The following is a 16941-nucleotide window of genomic DNA, read 5'->3' as shown; positions in this document are numbered from 1 at the left end:
TGCTGAGGTGTTCGCCGTCGATCCCTACTCCTAAACCTCCCCAGTTTAATAGCTTGAATACTTCTTCCAAGCACGCAGTGAATAGCATTGCAGAGATTGTGTCTACTTGTCTGACTCCTTTCTTCATAGGTATCTTCCTACTGTTGTACTAAAGTTTATTTAGAAAAGCAAAACAAAGCACTTTCAAGACTGTGGATACTAACTGTAGGTCTAACGTGTCAGGCTGAGTTTGTGAATGCCATAAATTAGGCACTACCAGCGTGATTTCATTAAAGCTACTTTCTGGGCTAGTTGGTGCATACTTGATTTGAAAATTATGACAACGCTAATGCATCCATCCACAAAGGAACAAGGACAAGACACAAGCAACGTGACTACCAACATGACTAGGGTTTATTTTACACTCCATTATCTAAAGAATAAGCAAGCAACTTTAGCCACATTTAAACAAGCACATAAGAGGAAGAACACAGACTGAAGTACCAACTTCACCATGCCCATTTGTGCTCACAGATGCTGGATAGAACGCCAGGTCTAATTGGCACATGCTTTTATCATATTACAACTTCATATGAAGCTATTTTCTTTAGACTATGCACTTTTGCATTCATCCCAAAAGTATTGTGATATGTGACAGAACACAAGTGAGCTTGTGCAAAAAGAACAAACTGGCATGGCACACTGACAGGAAGCAAGGAAACAGGACAAGCATCGCTATTGGTACAAGATCTACAGCAATATATCAGAACATGACAATACAGCAATATTATTTAAGCAAAAGTGAGTACAGATCTGAGAATTTATTCAAGAACATGGATTCACCATTTTTAAAACCACATATTCATGAACAAAAACAGCTAAACATCAGTGCACATATTGCAAAATCAGAAGACACAATTCTTCACTGGGTGCTAGTTCAACCACCGCACGTTGAAATGTGTAAAAGTATTTTAACCTGTGTAGCTTTCAGCACGCGACAGCAAAGAAGACTATCAGAACAGGCTTCATATATAGTGTTTGGAGTCTTTGATTCAAACCGTAATACACTGTTAAAATAAAATTTCAGAGTTTGCTTGTTTCATTCAGAAAAAAGATAGTGTCTTAGTCATGCCGCCACAGTTAACGGATAAACTTGCACCAGCTACATTGAGTCAAAGGAGAAAATAAAGTGAGGAAGACAGATGCATGGTGTGAAAATGATGCTGTTGTATCAAGTAGCATAACTGCTCACTTAACATTCAGCTGCTTTCTATGCCTCTGCATACAGACTGAGAAGCTTTACCTCTTCACCATCTGCTAGTGAAGCACTGTTTGTTCACTGTGATCACCCACTCAAGGCAGTCACGTGGTTAAGTAGAGCCCTTCGCTACATGTAAGGACACCGACCCGAAACTGTGCATAAGTCCTGTAAAATATTGTCATGTTTTGGCTACTGCAACTGTTCATCAGCAGCTGCATCACTACTGCCAACATGCAGACCATGCAATTCCCCAAGCACTTAATCAACAAGAGTACAATAATGAAGAGTGGCAAATTGGGCTACCTGGTTCATTAGGAAAACAAGAAGCTATCGCAAGAAAAAATAAACACTCTAGAATTTTGATGGCTCTGGCTTGTGTAATATATTCAAACATCAAAAAGCTGATTATTACAGAACGCCATAAAGCGTGGTGCACTGTTACCAACTGTTGTTTTTTAAAGCTATAACCTGTTATTACCAGACATTCATGTACCGTGGCTGAAGACATACTGTTCATCGTTGCCATGTCTTGAGCACGGGAATTAGTCTCTTTCATAATGGTTTCATATTTTTCATCCAAAATATTGTTGTCTATTTCTATAAACACATAAAGGCGCATAACTTCGCTGGGTGTTACGTAAACTAGTGACTCCTCCCTTCTGACGCAGACTGAAAGGTGCTTTGCATGGAGAATTTCAACAGGAAATAGTTTCTTGCATTTCAGAATTATACAAGAATTCGCTCCAGTAAGAATTCTACAAATGAGAGAAAACGCACCTGAGAAGCTGACAAATGCACTGTTTTTAGTCTTTATAGTTCAAGTGTACTGGAGAGAGTGGAATGTTTGTTGGTTGATGACCATTCGGTAATATATTCAGTGACACTTGTTGAGTCACCGCCACGGTTGTGGACTACAGCCTGTTTTTCACTTTCATCCATGTACAAGAACAGCTTTCCAGTGCCTAACAAAACTGTCTGCTGACCAGCCCTCCTCTCCTGTACACCAAAAAAACTCACTGCTTCTGGTGAAAGATTTAAACTAGCTTTAGCTGCCTGTAACTTTCGAGCAAGTACATAACATTCCAATATTTGTAAAGGAACATCATTAGCTCCGCGTACCAATTTCACAAGAAGTTCACTTCCGCCTTCAAATACAAATGGAGAATGCGACCAATGAGGTCCTAGTTTAGCCGCACTTTTAAGAAGATGCAGGATTTGGTGTACATTGTATGTCATTGCACCCAATCCATACAAAGACTGTGCTCTCACAACAAACTCCGAGAGAAGATCAGATGATCTCATTATGGTCATCTGAAGTGACGGTGTCCAGTAGAAGTATATAGACACCCTCCACAAGCAAACTGGAATGTCTGACATACTTATCCGGCAAAAAGCCATGAAGGCATGGTAATGAATAATGAAGAATCCACCACTTCCATTCACTAGCTTTCCAGATTGTGAAGTCTGATAATCTTCGTGGTGTACGTGTGAACCAATTCGGTGGCTTGACTGCCAATAACCTCCTGTTTAAAGAGGCTAAACTTTGTTGTGAACCAATGTAAACATCTCTTCTCTTTTAAATGTGATCACATTTTTATTCTTTTTAAGCTGTTGCATGGTGTGTAGTTGTTCCAACAATCTTTCCTTTCTGAATCCTGGGCTTCATATTTGATTTGTATGTATTGTCTTTTGTGATAATATAAATGCATTATTTCTGACTCATTTTTTGGGCAAATGAGGAAGCTTGCTTCTCCTTGAAGCACATTACACCTATACAACACATATAGATACTGATAGACTATAGATCTGGCAAACTAATATGAATACATTATTACACTAATAAAAGGAATACACTAGTAGACTGGTACAAGCAGAATAGCACAAATACGTCCAGAATAGAACTAAAAGTAATTTTATCAGTGTATCAGTTGTATCGTTTCATAATGCAATAGAAAAAAACTGATATAATTTTTATTAGGTCGCCCTATCAGATTTTTTGCTAGTGATCTTTCAGTGTAAATGCATATCAACTTTTTGACTAATGCTAATAACTGAACACATGGCTTTTTGTGCTGCAAGTTTTCTTGGACTCCTGCTTCCCTTAAACTTATACTGTATAATATGCTTGCAAGATCAAAACTGGAGTATGCTTCATCAATCCGGGATACACCGACAAAAAACACAACTCTCATATTTAGTTGAAGCCATACAAAACCAACCTGTAAATTTTATTGTAGCTGCTTATTCCCATACCGCAAGCATATCAACAATTAAAACTTGCCTTGATTGGCCAGGCTTGTCAACAAAAAAACTTATCCATTTATTTCACAAATTCTCGATTGAAACATATGTTATTACCTCCTTGTATCTCATTGAGAATGAACTACAACCTCAAGGTACAGGTGCCAACTTGCCAAACCAATCTTTACTATTCCTGTAAAAGGCAGCCTCAGAACACACACACGCACACACGTATATATCAATGAGCTACATGGAGGTAATAAAAACATGTTTCAATTTAGAATTTGTGAAATAAACGGGTAAGTTTTCTTGTTGCCTAGCCAATCAAGGCAACATTTAATTGCACACAACTGCACACATTGCACACAACTGGAACTTGCACCACGATAATGTGCTGGCCCACAGTGCCTTCATCGTCACCGACTACCTGGTTAAAGAAGGGGTGCCAACGATCCCCCAGCCCCCGTACAGCCCGGGCTTGGCTCCCCCTCGACTTTTTTGTTTCCATGCCTCAAAACACCCCTGAAAGGCAATCATTTTGGGACAGCGGACGTGATCAAAGCAGCTAGCACCACAGCATTAAAGGCCATTCCGGAGGAGGACTACCGCAACGCATTCGAGAGCTGCAAGTCTCGCTGGAGCCGATGTATTGACGCAAAAGGAGAGTATTTTGAAGATTTTTAAACTTTTTGTAACAACAAATTCAATAAATGATTTTTAATCGCCTTACTGACACTACTCTCAGGACAGACCCTGTACATGCACCTTGAAGGTATGTATGTGGAAAGCATTTCAACCTATGCTTGCTTTTCTGGCATGGAATAAAACGGCCTTTTGTCTCAAAACCCCTTACTTTTGAACTATTCCATTTGGTTCATTTTTCTAACTTCTGCAGAGTTGCATTCACAACTTTCATAGTTAACCGGCTCCGTTTTCATTCTTGCTTCCTAAAATATGCCCTCCTGTCATGCATAATTTGGAAGGCCTTCTGTTAGCAATGGGTATTGTATTTCAAGACTATCAGTGCAATGTTGCATGAAGAAACCTATTCTTGGAGTGAATTATTGTTCAGCTTGATATCATGATACTGCTGCATGGTTGTTATTTAACTCTGCAAGAGAATGGTCCTGCCATGCTACCAAGAGTGCATTTCATGGGTATTACTCTCTTTCTTTTGACATTAGTTTATGAGGCTCACAGATATGTATCTGTGTCAACAATAACACCTGACATCTAATTTTGTGCAACATGCACTACATTTAATCAGATAAAAGTTGCATGTTTTGTCTCTTGGACCAGTCTGCTCAGTGGTAGGAGGTCGAGACGACAAATGAGAATGGCTGGCCAAGATCTGTGGTGTATGTCCCGTGTTGTGCATCTGACAAGATTTCATGGTGGCAAGAAGACATGTCAGACATGATGTGATCTTTATAGTTATTGTGCACAGAGTTATCAGCATGATAATATCCTTAATGCTATAAAGAGTACCTCTAGCAAGCAGTCTATATGCTTATGCCTTTTTGTTGCTTATGGCAACAAAATCCAACATCCTTTGAAACATGCTCACTTGCTGCCTGATGCACAAAATGAAGAACGCTGCCTTCTCTAAATTTATTAGCAACAAGAAGGCCACTCTGGAAGCAATTATATACATACACAGCAACACACACTAAAACCTACAAATGGGAGAAAAAACACAAACTAGGCTAACAATAAAAGAAACCTGACACCCAACAAGTGTTACAAGTTACTCAAGTATGCACATTCAACCTGAGTTAGAGAGATAGATGGTCGACTCCCGCACTCCTGTGCATGCATGTGGATATGTTAAGCCTCAGCTACTCGTTCTATATAACTATCCCCTTGTTTGTGAAATATGGTGTACAACCGCAAGAACAATGATGGCTTGACAGGTGGTTCACCTTTCAATGAGTTCTATAAGGAGGATGCATCAACTCTTCCAGCCAGTGTACACATTACCACATGAAAGCAGCAGCTTATAAACAGCACAACACCATACAACACAAATTATATATTTGCCACGTGTTATTAAACTTACATCATTAAAGTACATTAGAATTGGTGCTAAGGCTGGTGCACAATATATGCATATACTTTAAACAATCATAAATAATGTAGGAGCTTGGAATATGATTGACTATTCTCGGAACTGCTTTGATAATACAAAAGTCAAGGCTTTGTTTTTGGCATCACCCACTCCAATTCGTTTTCTTTTTTTTTTTCCAATTGAAGCATTGGCAAGGTTTGTGCCATGCGCTTCGACCGTGATTCTTTCTTGTTCGCGCACGGCCATGATCATAATACAAGAAAATCGCCCCAGTAACGCAGTGGTCCCTGCCTACTTTTTCATATACTTTACCGCAATACATTACGTATGCTTCACCGCATAACATAACTGTATTGCGGCAAAGCTGATTCTATGGAACTGACATGTAACGGACCTTTTGTCCTTCTACTGCTCGCATGAGCATAAGCTCGAAAAACCACAAAATACAGACTTGGTTGCTGCTGGTTGATTTCTAGCTAACATTTCGAGACGTCCACGTTGTTTACAAAAAATTCGGTGAAGTTTCTCGCGCTCGGACGCGCTTCAAAAGGCAGCGTGACCACCTAGCTATAATTAAGGCAGTCATAAGCGGCAACGAAATCCACACAAGGTACATCAACTTCCACAAAGCTACTGGGCAACGCCATCAATAACTGGCACAGGGGCCACCCAGGAGCTGGCAAACGCTGCGATGACATCCACACAAACCACGTCGCTTTCCACAAAGCTATTGGGCAACACGATCAGTCACAGGCACAGGTGAAGTCCGCAAAACACTACATGGGCCGAACTACTACGGCCATACTCAATGACTTCGCCACAAGCTCTCACATTTAACGACATCAAACAGCTAAAATCACTTCTCCACAGCCACGGACACAAGCGAAGACCGCACCATACCGCACGGGCAGAACGGAAGCACCGATTCAGGGCTCTCGTCGCGTTCATCGCTTTAGCGCCACCTATTTAAAAATAATATACGGAGCCAAGCCAAACCATTATTTAGCGTCTATTTGGGTGAACCTAACGCTTTCGGGCCCTAAGCGTTCGAACGACCAGGGCACTATAACGCTTACCCCCACTTTCCACTCCGTCGACCGGGTCGCAGGAACGGCGGCCTACCGTACCTGCCGTAACCGCAGTGGTGCCACAATTTCGTAAGGTACAAATACGAGAAGCATAAATCAGTATTTTTTAAATATGACACATCATTTTATTTTAATTTTATTTTATTACAAATTGCTACACAGGCTTGTTCATTTACTAAGAACCTACCGAGAACGTGCCGAGCAGTGCCGAGCGATGCCGAGAGCCCAGCGAGAGCCTTAAGAACTACTTTGTTGAGAGCATGTAGCTAACCGGTTCCGGCGTTTTGCGAATGGTTGCGCACCCAATTTCCGGTGCTTTTGCTGTATTCATACCCTTAATGGAAACTTTGCTGTAATGGCGTCTGGTAGTTTTCATGAAATGTGATGCGGTTTGTTGAGTGGATCTAAGTGCTGTTATTGTCTTGTGCTGCGTGCGCCATGAACTACAGTGACGGGAACGCGTAAGTGCTCATGTTCTAGTGCGGTGGACCCTATCAGCCGTTCTTGACAGTGGAAGCTACGAAAGGCAGTTCCACTGTGGCCGCCGGGTGATCGCGTATATTTTGTTAGGCTTATCGGTGCCCGCATCTTCACGTTTTCTTTCGCGTCGCATCCATTCTACCTTCTGTCAAGACGCGGGAACAGTCGAAGCGGACGTCACTGCAGTGCCCGAATTGTGGAGTGACGCTTCAGCGCAACAGTTGGCCACGAACGGACGCAGCACGGATTTGCGGAGTGCTCGGTAGGAGTGACTGACTCAGGTGAAATCTGTTGGGGTTGCTCAGGTGGGCCTGTGTCTGTGCCGACGCTCCCTCGCAAATGACCTCTGGAACCTAGGGGCGCGGGTTCGTCGATGTGTCTACGCGACTCTTAACACCGACATGGCGTTCAACGAGGTGAGTGCAGTTTGTCAGTTTTCTTACTCCCCTTTTCTTGTTTCAGCTTCCTCCGCGGTCTGGCTGCTCGTTCTGTCTTGTTGACGCGCTTTGTAACGTTGCCAGCGAATTTCACCGCTCATCTTAGCTACCTAAGTTGCTTAATAGCTCTGCGCGCTGCGTCGCAAGTACTAGTGGTATGGACAGTTTCAAAACCACCCTCCGTGGTACCGGGAAGCGCGCTTTCTGAATAGGCGTGCGCCGATATGTGGCATCGCGCCGGTGCCGCGTCGCACCTGCGTTCGGCCGCTTCCGATGACACCGTTCGAGCGCTCTCGGAGGGCCTACTAATCTATGGCTTAGCTTGGTCGAGGCAGAGAAAGCCGTGCGTGATTTGTGGTCCCTGCGGATTATATACGCTTTCGTGAAACCCTTTGGCGTTTCGAAGGGACATGAAGGTGCAAACGTGATGGTAACTTGGATCTTGTCACAGATAATAGAAATGGTGGCGGGCAGAAGTCACTCGCTGGCTCTATTGGTACAAAGTTGGAATAATTCATTTTTCTCATCCGAGCTCTACATTGTGTTTAAACGGCTGTGATATGGCGAAAGTGTTTGCGGATGGTTACGGAGCTGCCTTTTCTGCGTTCTCGCTCTTCCCCAAATCAGTGCCGAGTGAAAAGGCGTTAAAGAATATGTGCGTTGCAGGAACATTTTGTATGGTCTAGGTTGACCACACAAAGTGGCCAATATACGTGGTACCCATGTGTTTCACGGGTAAAGGTACTCCGCGGTATTTAATTTTGGCTTTGGATCACAGCTGTGGTACCACTTCCCCTACAAGCATGACGTATGTGTAATACAACGCACATAACGTCAAAAATATGTTCGTATGTCCTTCCAAGCCATGCCGCAAGACTAGCTGCCTTACACAACATATTTAGTCGTGTCAGGAGATTGCACGATTTTATCATATTGCTTCAACACTTATAGCCATTGTAAACCCTTATCGGCAGTGAAAAAGAATGCTAATGCAAGTACATTTCCGTCTATCTAATATCACTGTTGCCACAAAAATGTGTTCAGTATTAGAAGCAGAATTGTCTCAGTGGAAGTGATCCACAAGGTTCCCTAGTGAGGAAGTCTAAATGTAACTGGGCGGGAGAGCCAAGTTTAACCGAAGTCAACATACACCTGTATAAAAACAAACAAATTGACTATACTACTGTGACCTTGAAGGGCGCACCAACTAAACCACATAGATAAATAGCTTAAAACTGTTTGGAAGGCAAAATTTCATGTAGTGGGCTAACGACACAGAACCTCCGTGCCACCGTTGGCAGCAGAAACTGTTTTGCCACTTAGCCATTGGCAACAGGTAAGGTTACCATACCAGTAAGGTAATCGTGGCACGAATCCATAGCAGTGAACCATGAAAATAGGGAGAAAAATATATGCACAAGTGCTCTACTGTTTGTACTGAGGTTCTGGTTAAGTATCCATTTGTAATTCTTTGCCAACTTTAAGGGCTATGAAGGCGATGAGTTTTATGGTTTCATGTCATTTACAGAATACCTTGATAATTTTGTTGCGTAATTCAGGTAGTTTTCAATTTCTGCTTCCTGACTTCAAGCTTGATAGAACGTAATAGTAATATACTGGAGATTATAGCATCTTCAGTGGGCAAATACCATAATTTGTCTGTATCACTTGTTGCATAGTTGGTGGATCATTTTCTGGATCATTCTCTGTCCACATATGGACAGGCAGTCTGTGGGATAAAAATTGTTCCACAACAAGATGAACGAAGTCGTCGCGCTAGAACAAATGCTAGGGAAAAACCCTTGCTGCCTGTTGCCTTCACAGGACAACTAAAGCTACGCCAGAAAGAAATGCCGTGGAAGGCAGTTACACACAGGCTTGAATAGGTTGTTCTGGCATTTACTGAAACGGAATAAGCTTTAGCGCATCCTGACAAAATGTGTTCTCATGTGTATTCTTTTCTAATGTTGCATTGAGCCAGTTTGCTCTTGTCCCGTTATTTTCCCCGATTTCATCATGGTCTGCCACTACCTGCCTTGCATGTCATGCCATTTTCTCACCATTTGGGCCGCCTCTAAAAGTAAATGTAGCATGCATACACCATTCTCATTTATAATCACTTTGCTGGGTCGAACGAGGGACATTTCAGGCTGGAGCCAACGTTTAGACTAGAGGACTTGGCCGTAGTAGGGTGTACCAGCCGTAGTTAGGTACTGAAACAGGAGCTGCCGATTTGGAGCACGGGCAGCGGACCAGACCTACTGAAGAAAAATGCACGCGAGTGCCTTTTGATCCGTCCCCCGTGCTTTTTTCTTCAGTTGACTTGCAGGGCATTAGCTCATGTCATGATACGCATTTCATTGCATCGTTGTCGTGAAATAAAGGCTCGCGGAGGCGAGGCGCCCGACCACCGCTTGTAGCAACTAACCGCTACATGCCATGGTCTCGCGGACGCAGTGGTTCGTGCCCGCTTCATCTTTGCCGCTCTGCGCCACTTGTTTAGTTTTTCCTGGATTCTGCGAGCCTCCCTGATGCGCGCATATTCGGCTGCCTCTCTCGCCCTAGTGTGCGCTGTTAGCAACGGCGCGCGTAACGGTCGCGTAGTGCCGAAAACGAGTCGAGACAGTGCCGAAACTGGTCCGCGGACCGCATCTCAGCGGCGGTACCGTTTTCGCTTTTTTCGGGCTTCGTAGCTGCTCGTTCCGCGTCGAAGCCCCACCTTGCGAGCCATGGCGTGCGCGCACACTACCCTTGTGCGAGCGATTCAACCTCCTTTTAGAGATTCTGCTGCAGCCTTGCAGAGGTTGTGCAGGTTCCAGTAGTTGCGAACTCCCGGTGATGTCTCTTTCAAGAACCGACCGAGTTAGTGAGGCGACGAAGTAATCATAATGAAGCTAACGGCCAAAATAACAGAATTTCACGCCAGCGAAGAAAACTATGCTGCGGCGCGCTTTTGAGATAAGTGCGGAAAGCCTACGTGACCAGCCGTGAGTGATATATTCGCAAGTTCCGTAGACTTTCACGCCACCTCGCGGCCATCGGCGAATTTTTTTTCAAAGAGTATGGGAGTAAACAGTATCGGATTGGAATCTGAACCTGGCAACGTTTAACGTTAGAAAGTTATCCAGTGAGGCGAGTCTAGCAGTGTTATTGGAGGAATTAGAGGGTAGTAAATGGGATATAATAGGGCTCAGTGAGGTTAGGAGGACAAAGGAAGCATATTGTTGGGGTCTCGGTGCTGGCGCCCGTTATTGCGAATGGGTCGCAAGCCCCCAGGGGTAGCGTTGGCCTGGCGGCCTGGGGCACTGGAAGCATCCGAAGGTCCCGGCAAAGCATGAGAAGACTGGTAACAGAACAACTTGTTTATTCTAACATAGCAAAAGAGCGGCCGGTCAGGTCGACCGAAGTGGAGAGACGGGAGAGCACGTAACTCAACAGAAGAAATCGGAGCCTCTCCCCTGGCGTCCGGGGGCAGCTGCTCTTATACTCTCGGCGTCGCGGGCCAGAAGGAAGGTCACGGGATGAGCCCACGCGACGGCGGAGCATGAGCCCACGACGGCGCGCACGGTCGAGCCGAGAGACATGCTGAACCGAGTGTAGTGACGCATCGCCAACCCGCCGACGGACAGACCTGCTGGCTCCTCACTTGGGGAGCTCCGCTCCCCGGCTGCCGCGCTTTGACAAGCGTGGGCACACACACACACACGCACATACGAAGACACGTGGCACTGAAACACGCCTGGACACGCTTGGCGGGGAGGCGTTGCGGCGGCGTCGAACGGGCCAAAATGTCCGCCGCTTTGAACGAAGCCCCGGCGTCCGTTGCATCCGCGCCGGCATTACCGCGCGTTGTAGGCGAAACGTAACAATATACAGTGCTAAAAAGCGGGCACATCCTGTGCTATCGGGGCTTAGCGGAGAGACGAGAACTAGGAGTCGGATTCCTGATTAATAAGGATATAGCTGGTAACATCCAGGATTTCTATACCATTAACGAGAGAGTGGCAGGTCTTGTTGTGAAACTTAATAAGAGGTACAAATTGAAGGTCGTACAGGTGTACGCGCCTACATCCAGTCATGATGACCAGGAAGTCGAAAGCTTCTATGAGGACGTGGAATCGGCGATGGGTAAAGTCTAAACAAAATACACTATACTGATGGGCGACTTCAATGCCAAGGTAGGCAAGAAGCAAGCTGGAGACAAGTCAGTGGGGGAATATGGCATAGGCTCTAGGAATAGCAGGGGAGAATTATTAGTAGATTTTGCAGAACAGAATAATATGCGGATAATTAATACCTTCTTCCGCAAGCGGGATAGCCGAAAGTGGACGTGGAGGAGCCCGAATGGCGAGACTAGAAATGAAATAGACATCATACTCTGCGCTAACCCTGGCATCATACAAAATGTGGACGTGCTCGGCAAGGTGCGCTGCAGTGACCATAGGATGGTAAGAACTCGAATTAGCCTAGACTTGAGGTGGGAACGGAAGAAACTGGTACATCAGAAGCCAATCAATGAGTTAGCGGTAAGAGGAAAACTATAGGAATTCCGGATCAAGCTACAGAACAGGTATTCGGCTTTAACTCAGGAAGAGGACCTTAGTGTTGAAGCAATGAACAACAATCTTATGGGCATCATTAAGGAGTGTGCAATAGAAGTCGGTGGTAACTCAATTAGACAGGATACCAGTAAGCTATCGCAGGAGACGAAAGACCTGATCAAGAAACACCAATGTATGAAAGCCTCTAACCCTACAGCTAGAACAGAACTGGCAGAACTTTCGAAGTTAATCAAAAAGTGTACGACAGCTGACATAAGGAACTATAATATGGATAGAATTGAAGATGCTCTCAGGAACGCAGGAAGCCTAAAAGCAGTGAAGAAGAAGCTAGGAATAGGCAAGAATCAGATGTGTGCGTTAAGAGACAAAGCCGGCAATATCATTACTAATATGGATGAGTAGTTCAAGTGGCTGAAGAGCTCTATAGAGATTTATACAGTAACAGTGGCACCCACGAAGATACTGTGAGAGAGAATAGTCTAGAGGAATTTGAAATCCCACAAGTAACACCGGAAGAAGTAAAGAACGCCTTGGGAGCTATGCAAAGGGGGAAGGCAGCTGGGGAGGATCAGGTAACAGCAGATTTGTTGAAGGATGGTGGGCACATTGTTCTAGAAAAACTGGCCACGCTGTATACACAATGCCTAATGACCTCGAGCGTACCGGAATCTTGGAAGAACGCTAACATAATCCTAATCCACAAGAAAGAGGACGCCACAGACCTGAAAAATTATAGACCGATCAGCTTACTGTCTGTTGCCTACAAAGTATTTACTAAGTTAATCGCAAATAGAATCAGGAACACCTTAGACTTCCATCAACCACAGGACCAGGCAGGATTCCGTAAAGGCTACTCAACAATAGACCATATTCACACTATCAATCAGGTGACAGAGAAATGTGCAGAATATAACCAACCCTTATATATAGCTTTCATTGATTACTAAAAGCGTTTGATTCAGTCGAAACCTCAGCAGTCATGGAGACATTACGGAATCATGGGGTAGACGAGCCATATGTAAAAATACTGAAAGATATTTATAGCGGCTCCACAGCCACCGTAGTCCTCCATAAAGAAAGCAACAAAATCCCAATAAAGAAAGGCGTCAGGCAGGGAGATACGATCTCCCCAATGCTATTGACAGCGTGTTTACAGGAGGTATTCGGAGACATGGATTTAGAAGAATTGGGGATAAGAGTAAATGGAGAATACCTTAGTAACTTGCGCTTCGCTGATGATATTGCCTTGCTTAGTAACTCAGGGGACCAATTGCAATGCAGGCTCATTGACCTGGAGAGGCAAACCAGAAGGGTGGGTCTAAAAATTAATCGGCAGAAAACTAAAGTAATGTTTAACAGTCTCGGAAGAGAACAGCAGTTTACGATAGGTAGCGATGCACTGGAAGTGGTAAGGGAATACATCTACTTAGGATAGGTAGTGACTGCGGATCCGGATCAAGAGACTGAAATAATCAGAAGAATAAGAATGGGCTAGGGTGCGTTTGGCAGGCATTCTCAGATCATGAACAGCAGGCTGTCATTATCCCTCAAGAGAAAAGTGTATAACAGCTAGCTGTGTGTATATAAAGTGTATAACAGCTAGCTGTGTATAACGGGGCAGAAACCTGGAGGCTTACGAAAAGGGTTCTACTTAAATTGAGGACGACGCAACGGGCTATGGAAAGAAGAATGATGGGTGTAACGTTAAGGGGATGAGATGAGGGCAGATTGGGTGAGGGAACAAACGCGAATTAATGATATCTTAGTTGAAATCAAGAAAAAGAAATGGGCATGGGCAGGACGTTTAATGAGGAGGGAATATAACCGATGGTCATTAAGGGTTACGGACTGGATTCCAAGGGACGGGAAGCGTAGCAAGGGGCGGCAGAAAGTTAGGTGGGCAGAGGAGATCAATAAGTTTGCAGCGACAACATGGCCACAATTAGTACATGACAGGGGCAGTTGGACAAGTATGGGAGAGGCCTTTGCCCTGCAGTGGGTGTAACCAGGCTGATGACGATGATGATGATCGGAGTAACCGCAGGCGGAGCGGCGGTAGCGCATTTGCCTGCTTTCTTTGTGGAGGCCAGTAGGCTTGATTATCTGTTCTTACGCATCGTTTGTGCAAGATGAAATTCAAAAGCAATCGCATATGCTGCGTGCCGCAATGCACAAACAGCTGTGGCAAGTGAAGTGAGCCTCCACTCGTTCACCCAAAGATGCGGCAAAGAAAGAATGGGTTGTCAAGCTGCGAGTTGGTAAGGCGGGCACACCACCGATGAAAGTGTGCAGTGCGCATTCTTGTATTTGTTTTTCTGTGGAGAATCGATGCGTTAGTTAGAAAAATAGAGCTTGCGACAGTGTATTGCAGCAGCGCGAACGGCGTGGCTTCGATCCCGAGTATAAGTAGTATACGTGGGCGAGCGTCGGAAGCATTTGCTCAGGTTTCACGAGCATCAACTCGTAGCGTGTGGTTGCTGCGGTGTCCCTTTTCGCCAGAAACGCGCGTTTTCGTTCTCGCTGCACCCCGCGGCCCTCCGCGCGGCCAAGCTCGAGCAGTGCACTTGTGGCCAGCGCAACGAGAACACACGAGCATTTAACATAAAAGCTGACATGTTTGTAGCACTTCGTCGCAGCTCTAGAGACATGCTACAGTAGATATACGTGACGGGCGTAGTAAGTATTTGACCATGTTTCACCGGCAGCAGCCCACAGTGTGGTCACCGTTGTATCATCCCGCCAGAAACGCATGTGTTTACGTTCTGGGCTGTACCCCGTGCGCCAACGCTCGGCCGGGCTTTGCGTGGCGACCAGTAGGCGCTCTGTCCCGTCTCCTTCCTTGTTGTGTGTGTTCGCGCCTATACAGTGCCAAAGATGATTTCCGGCTACAGTGGTCCTGATAACAAGATCGGTAGAGCATAAAACACAGACACCGAATTCGCGACGTGAGCGCAACAAGCTTCTGTCATGACTCCTCGTCACTCGAACAATAATACAACTGTACCAGCGAAAAATAAAACAACCGGCATGACTTTCTTTACATCTGCATGCGCTAGCATAGCGACGCACGAAGAAGTCTGAAAAGTCGCACTTGTGGCAACCTTAGTGATATCCTTCCTTTAATTATCGAAATATCTCCTCATAACAATTCAATCCGTGAAAGGAGCTCGAGAACATCACACAGCAGTGAAATTACTCTTTGTTGCTAAACGGCATCGCGCTGAAGGCAGGCGTTGTGGACCGTCGCGATTAGCAGGAAGAGAAAGGTAAAAGACAAGCTAACGTTCCTTGATATAACCTTCCCGGTCATCAATTCCAGCTCGTGCGGCTTCTGCAGGTCATGTGACGTCTGCAGGCAGAGCCCTTCCACAGTGACAGACGGTGCGCTGCAGGCCTTCATTACCTCTTCCCATTCAACAAGTCACCGTATCCGCGTTTCTTATGGGTGTCTAGTTGGCACGCCATGTTGTTTAGCGACAGTGATTGTGAAAAAGGTAGAGCGATCTTCAAGCGCTAAGCCAAATATGAGCTGACGTGAAGGACGCACCTGCGCTCAGGCAATGGCTCAGGGGTTCCTATACTATCCGTGGGCGCCATAGGATGGATGAATGTTATGAGCGCCCCCTTTGGAACGGGGCGGTGGGTTGCGCCACCAAGCTCTTGCTATTATACTGCCTAATGTCCTACCTAGGTTAAAAAAAAAAAAAAAAATAAAGCCTATGAACTCCCACAACCAAATTTTCTGATCCCCTATTGCGAACTTTGCTTTTGTACGTCTCCGCTTTTTGTCGTTTCCCTACTTTTCTTACACCAATCTTCCAATCGCCTCTTACTAATCTCAATTGCGGACATGCTTACTTTTCCACTGCTCTCGCTGAACCCAAGGGCTTCAAGGAGGCCAGTGGTGCCTAAATCGACCGCTGGGCAGACGTCTTCACATTCTAATAAAACATGCTCCATCGTTTCGCTAGCTTTACCCCAGCAAGCACATGCTTCTTCTTCCTTCTTATATCTCGCTTTATAGGTGCGTGTTCTAAGGCATCCCGATCTCGCTTCGAAAAGTAATGAGCTTCCCTTTGAGTTATCATAAATTGTTTCTTTCCTGATTTCGTTTTTTCCTCTTAAGTAGTTACTCGTGGCAGGTTTATTTTGCATTGCCGCCACCTATGAAATTATTTCAGCCTCTCTGACTTTCCGCTTTACGTTCTTTGTTGCTGTGCTGCCCACCCTACAGGCCGCATATTTGTTGGTAAGCTTCCTAGTTCTTTTCCTCCGCTGTGAATCAATGTATCGAGTCGCCTTGCGCGCCACCTATAGGCGACAGAACTTGCGAATAATGGCTGTCGCCATTAAAGTATGAATACTGGTAGCTTGGATGTACCGTAGCTGCTGTGTCAGTGGATAGGCCGAGGGTCCCTGAAGTGTGAGCTTATTCGCCTCCATTCCCCAATCATTCGGAACTCCGCACGGTTACCAAGCGGCCGTCACGCGAACTTGCAAAAGAGAAGGTAGTTCCGGGATTTTACGTGCTGAAACCACTGCATGATTTGGCGACACGCTGTAGAGAGGAGAGGTTCCGGATCAATTCTGACCACCTGGGATTTTCTGGCGTGCACTTAAATCTAAGTACACGTGCTGTTTTGGGTGTTCCGTCCCCATCGAAATGCGGCCGGGAATCGAACCCGCCACCTCGTGCTTAGCGGCGCAACGCCACAGCCGCTGTGCCACTGCGGCGGTGCAAAATAGAAGGAAAAGAGGGGATAGAGAAGAGCTTGCAGGCAACAGCGAGACGGAGAGACAAGATCCGGAATCAGCTTACGCACTT

At 45.3% G+C, this 16941-nt stretch overlaps 1 protein-coding gene across 1 annotated transcript in view; it reads left to right on the top strand.

The window, feature by feature from the left end:
- Positions 1-6957: 6957 nt before the first annotated feature.
- Positions 6958-16941, top strand: part of GckIII (Germinal centre kinase III) — a 173313-nt gene continuing 163329 nt past the window's right edge. Inside the window, exon 1 of the mRNA XM_050190052.3 lies at positions 6958-7533. Within this exon, the coding sequence (XP_050046009.1) occupies positions 7519-7533 (15 nt within the window). The 5' untranslated portion in view covers positions 6958-7518. The remainder of the gene's footprint in view (positions 7534-16941) is intronic.

Source organism: Dermacentor andersoni, chromosome 2, assembly GCF_023375885.2.
Source record: "Dermacentor andersoni chromosome 2, qqDerAnde1_hic_scaffold, whole genome shotgun sequence".
Taxonomy (NCBI): domain Eukaryota; kingdom Metazoa; phylum Arthropoda; class Arachnida; order Ixodida; family Ixodidae; genus Dermacentor; species Dermacentor andersoni.
Note: the sequence above shows the minus strand (reverse complement) of the source record. Positions and strands in the feature narration are given on the sequence as shown.